Source organism: Conger conger, chromosome 1 (genome assembly GCF_963514075.1).
Source record: "Conger conger chromosome 1, fConCon1.1, whole genome shotgun sequence".
In the NCBI taxonomy this organism is placed as follows: Eukaryota; Metazoa; Chordata; class Actinopteri; order Anguilliformes; family Congridae; genus Conger; species Conger conger.
The window spans coordinates 2,427,251-2,431,690 of record NC_083760.1 but is presented as its reverse complement, the minus strand read 5'-3'; the positions used below and the strand labels follow the sequence as shown (position 1 = coordinate 2,431,690).

Below are 4,440 nucleotides of genomic sequence, written 5' to 3'. Positions count from 1 at the left end.
CGCTCATTTCAGTTTTTCTCCCTCCCTTAAAAAAAAAAAAAAAAAAGCTCTAATGGTTTTCGGTCTAATGGTTCGGGCACTGAAAGTCTGTGTAATGAGTGTTTGCAATGAGTTGCCAAGACAGTTAGCCGGCACTTAAAGGGGTTTTTTATTTTTTTCAGGTGTAGGGGCTGGAGGCAGGCCTGGGCCCTGGATTACGGGAAGGGGGTTTGGGAGTGGGGGGGTGCGGGGGCCCCCGAAACGTTAACCGAGCCCAGAGTGTTTGTGTGAGGTTTGGGCTGAGGGTGATTACAGCGCTCTAATCTGTCCGGTGCTGGGCCGGGCTTCTCCAGGGGCTGCTTTTCCTGTTTCACAGCGATGGTGTAAAAACCCACAATGCAAACCTCAGCCGGTCTGGCCGGGTCATAAATGGCCTTTAGGCCTGTGTGCTGGTGTGGCTGCTGATGCGGTGGCCAATGTGTGCAGCACTCACGGACAGAAAGGCATAACTACCTCCTTTCACCTGTGAAAATGTTGTCATAAAGCCATGCGTGCATGTGTTAAAAAGACAAAGACTATTACCAGAGGGGGCCATTGTAATAACACTGTAATAACACACATTACTTTATGTAATAACTGAAACATTCAAATGATTCATTGTGCATGTGTATGCTTGTGTGTGTGTGTGTGTGTGTGAGTGTGTGTCTGTGTATGTGAGTGTGTGTGTCAGTGTGTGTCTGTGTGAGTGTGTGTGTGAGTGTCTGTGTGTGTGTGTGTGTGTATGCGTTAGTGTGTGTGTGAGTGTGTGTGAGTGTCTGTGTGTGTGTGAGTGTGTGTGTCTGTGTCTGTGAGTGTGTGTGTGTGTGTGTATGCGTGAGTGTCTGTGTGTGTGTGAGTGTCTGTGTGTGTGTCTTTGTCTGTGAGTGTGTGTGTGAGTGTTTGTGTGAGTGTGTGTGTGTGTGTCTGTGTATGTGTGTGTGTCTGTGTGTGTGTGAGTGTCTGTGTGTGTGTCTTTGTCTGTGAGTGTGTCTGTGAGTGTGTGTGTGTGTGTGTATGCGTGAGTGTCTGTGTGTGTGTGTGTGTCTGTGTATGTGTGTGTGTCTGTGTGTGTGTGTGCGCTGAATCACCTTGTTTTCTCTGTTTCAGAAAAGGGGAAGAAGAAGGGAGTGAGAGGAGAGGAGAGCAAGAACAGAGAGAGCAAAGAGAGCAAGGGCCGGAGCCGTGAGGCCAAGGACAGCCGCGGGGGGGGGAAGCGCAAGAAGGGCCACGCCCGGGCCACGCCCGGCCCCCCCCTCACCCCCAGCGGCACCAACTAACTCACTGTAGGAAGGGCACGCATGCGTGTGTGTGTGTGTGTGGAGGAAGGGTACGCACGTGTGTGTGTGTGAGTGTGTGTGTGTGTGTGTGGAGGACGGGTACGCACGTGTGTGTGTGTGTGTGTGTGTGGAGGAAGGGTACACACGTGTGTGTGTGTAGCAAAGGCATGTGTGTGTGTGTGCGTGTGTGTGTAGGAAGGGCATGTGTGTGTGCGTGTGTGTGTAGGAAGGGCATGCACGTGTGTGTGTGTGTATTTACAGGAAACGCTTTATTTTACAGCCCTTTAATTACCTAGTATTTACTGGGTAAGTGCACAGCTCCTTTATTGCGTATTATTATGTCAGTACTCTGAATTCAGTGGTAAGTGCTATGAAACACAGTCAGTCAGTACCATGTGTAAATATGTTTTACAGCCCGTTTCATAGTACTTACCTCTGAAATCAAAATAGTTACATAGTAAGTACCTGGTATTTACCCAGTAAGTGCTGTGTAATTAACAGGCTGTGAAACACGGCATTACCTGTCGAGAAGAAAGATGTGAAACCAAATAAACTCACTAATGAAGACAGGGGTTTGTGCTGCTACGCGTTTAAGACAGACAGGACTCGCCCAGCGGACTGGAGGATTGCTGCAATAAATAACGAACAATTCCGGAGAGGACCGGGAAGAGGGGAGACGGGATCACGGACATTTCTGGAGCTTTCCGCCCGCATTGCGAGGATCCCGCAGCGGGAATGCCGGTTTTCCTTTGAGCGTGTAACGGGCAGAGGTTTGTCATGGTTTTGTTTTTTTGTTTTTCTTTTGTTTTTTTTTGTTTTTCCGTGGTTTTCTTTCTCGAGCTGATTACTGGATTTAGGATGAAAGAGGCGCTGGTTTGGGGGCTGGGGAGAGAGAGAGAGAGAGAGAGAGAGAGAAAGACAGGGAGAGAGACGGAGAGAGAGAGGGAGAGAGACGGAGAGAGAGAGAGAGGGAGAGAGAGAGAGAGAGAGAGAGAGTCCCAGCCAGATCAAGGAGCCCTTGACTCACAGCATAAGCAGCGCTGACCTTCTGAAATCTATATTTTAATATTTTAAAGACACGTTTGTTTTTGAGACGTGGAGCGCGACAGCACACTTTCACGCTGTAACAGTGCTGTCTGCATCGCTTAGAGGTAATGTTCGGGTTTTTGCGGGAGGGGATGAACAGTATTAATACATTTTATTTTTTATTTCAAATTTATAATGAAACAAAAAAAAAGCACTGGAACTACATAGTGGCTTGTTGAAAAAAATGGTTGAATATTTCTTTTCATTTCCTGTTTGTGTAAATCCTTTCCAAACCAATTCAAAGAAGTTACTCAAGATGTAAAGTCCCATATTCTGATTTGGTGTTAGAAAAAACCCACTGTCTTATTTTCTTATTTGATGGAGCATTGTTTTACTTTAAAAACAAAAATGATGTTTTCTGCACGGATTGTGGTGGGATAAGGCATATAGCAGACAGACACACTTACGTATACTGTATCGGTGGGTGTGTGTCTGTATGTGCAGTGTGTGTGTGCACAATGCAATGTGAAGTCGTCCTGTGGAACAGTGACTGTGCTGGGAAGAGTGGGGAACCAGTGCTAATGCACCCATATCAAGTTCCTCAGTTATCTATGGCCTGTGGTTGCGTATAAGCCGTCTCTGCTGTTGAAGATGCAGTGAGTATGCGTGTGAGTGTGTGTGAGTGTGTGTGTGTGTGCGTGTGTGTGTGTATGCGTGTGAGTGTGTGTGTGTGTGTGTATGTATGTATGTGTGTGTGTATGTGTGAGTGTGTGTGAGTGTGTGTGCGTGTGAGTGTGTCTGTGTATGTGTGAGTGTGTGTGTGTATGCGTGTGAGTGTGTGTATGTGTGAGTGTGTATGTGTGAGTGTGTGTGTGTGTGTGTGTATGCGTGTGAGTGTGTGTGCGTGTGTGTGTGTGTGTGTGTATGCGTGTGAGTGCGTGTGTGTGTGTATGTATGTGTGTGTGTATGTGTGAGTGTGTGTGAGTGTGTGTGCGTGTGAGTGTGTCTGTGTATGTGTGAGTGTGTGTGTATGCGTGTGAGTGTGTGTATGTGTGAGTGTGTATGTGTGAGTGTGTGTGAGTGTGTGTGTGTGTGTGAGTGTGTGTGTATGCGTGTGAGTGTGTGTGTGTGTGTGTGTGTGTCTGTGTATGTGTGAGTGTGTGTGTGTATGCGTGTGTATGTGTGAGTGTGTGAGTGTGTATGTGTGAGTGTGTGTGAGTGTGTGTGTATGCGTGTGAGTGTGTGTGTGTGTGTTTGTGTGTGTGTATGCGTGTGAGTGTGTATGTGTGAGTGTGTGTGTGTATGCGTGTGAGTGTGTATGTGTGAGTGTGTATGTGTGTGTATGTGTGAGTGTGTGTGTGTGTGTATGCGTGTGTGAGTGTGTGTGTATGCGTGTGAGTGTGTGTGTGTGTTTGTGTGTGTGTGTGCTGAAAGGGCGATCAGCATCACACAGCCCATCTTCTGCGCTGTTCTGAGACGCTTTTTTTGTGTCGTACGGCCAATGATGAGGACCACAGATGTTCTTTCTGACGGAGACCAAACCACTCTTTCTTTGTACAGTAGACATTTCTTTCTCTGTGCTGTCATCACGTGTAACTACGCTTGACTTGGATACTTTTATTTTGCATTACACCAAATACTAGCCTCATGAAAACCTACCCGTATGCATCGTGGCTTGAGACACAGAAATGCCAAACTTCAGTTTTATTATTATTATTATTATTATTATTATTATTGTTATTATTATTATATATCATAATTTCTGCGACAGCTGTGGATACAGTAAAAAAGACGGTACTATATGCTTAAATTTAAAAAAAGAATAAATTCAGTTAACACACCAGCTGAAACGTTCTACAGTATGCGCATTGATTTCAATTCTGTCTGACATGTAACAGAGCTTGCCTTGTGTGACAAATGTTCATTTATTTTATTTCCTGTGTGACCTCAGCTGCGTAATAATGTTGATTTACCTTCCAGTGCCTGAGCACAGGAGCCCTGCGGCTGCTGTCCAGGGGGGAACGTCCAACTGCGTTCCCCGTTTGGTTCAGAAAACATCACAGCCAGAAAGCAAATAATCTTTTAAAATGCTCCTATGCAAGACCTACACAAATAGGAT

General features: G+C 46.0%; 1 protein-coding gene across 1 annotated transcript in view; it reads left to right on the top strand.

The window, feature by feature from the left end:
- rspo1 (R-spondin 1) overlaps window positions 1-1,295 on the top strand; it is a 26,053-nt gene extending 24,758 nt beyond the window's left edge. The window contains exon 7 of the mRNA XM_061250952.1: window positions 1,126-1,295. Coding sequence (XP_061106936.1) covers window positions 1,126-1,295 — 170 coding nt within the window. The remainder of the gene's footprint in view (window positions 1-1,125) is intronic.
- Window positions 1,296-4,440: the final 3,145 nt, after the last annotated feature.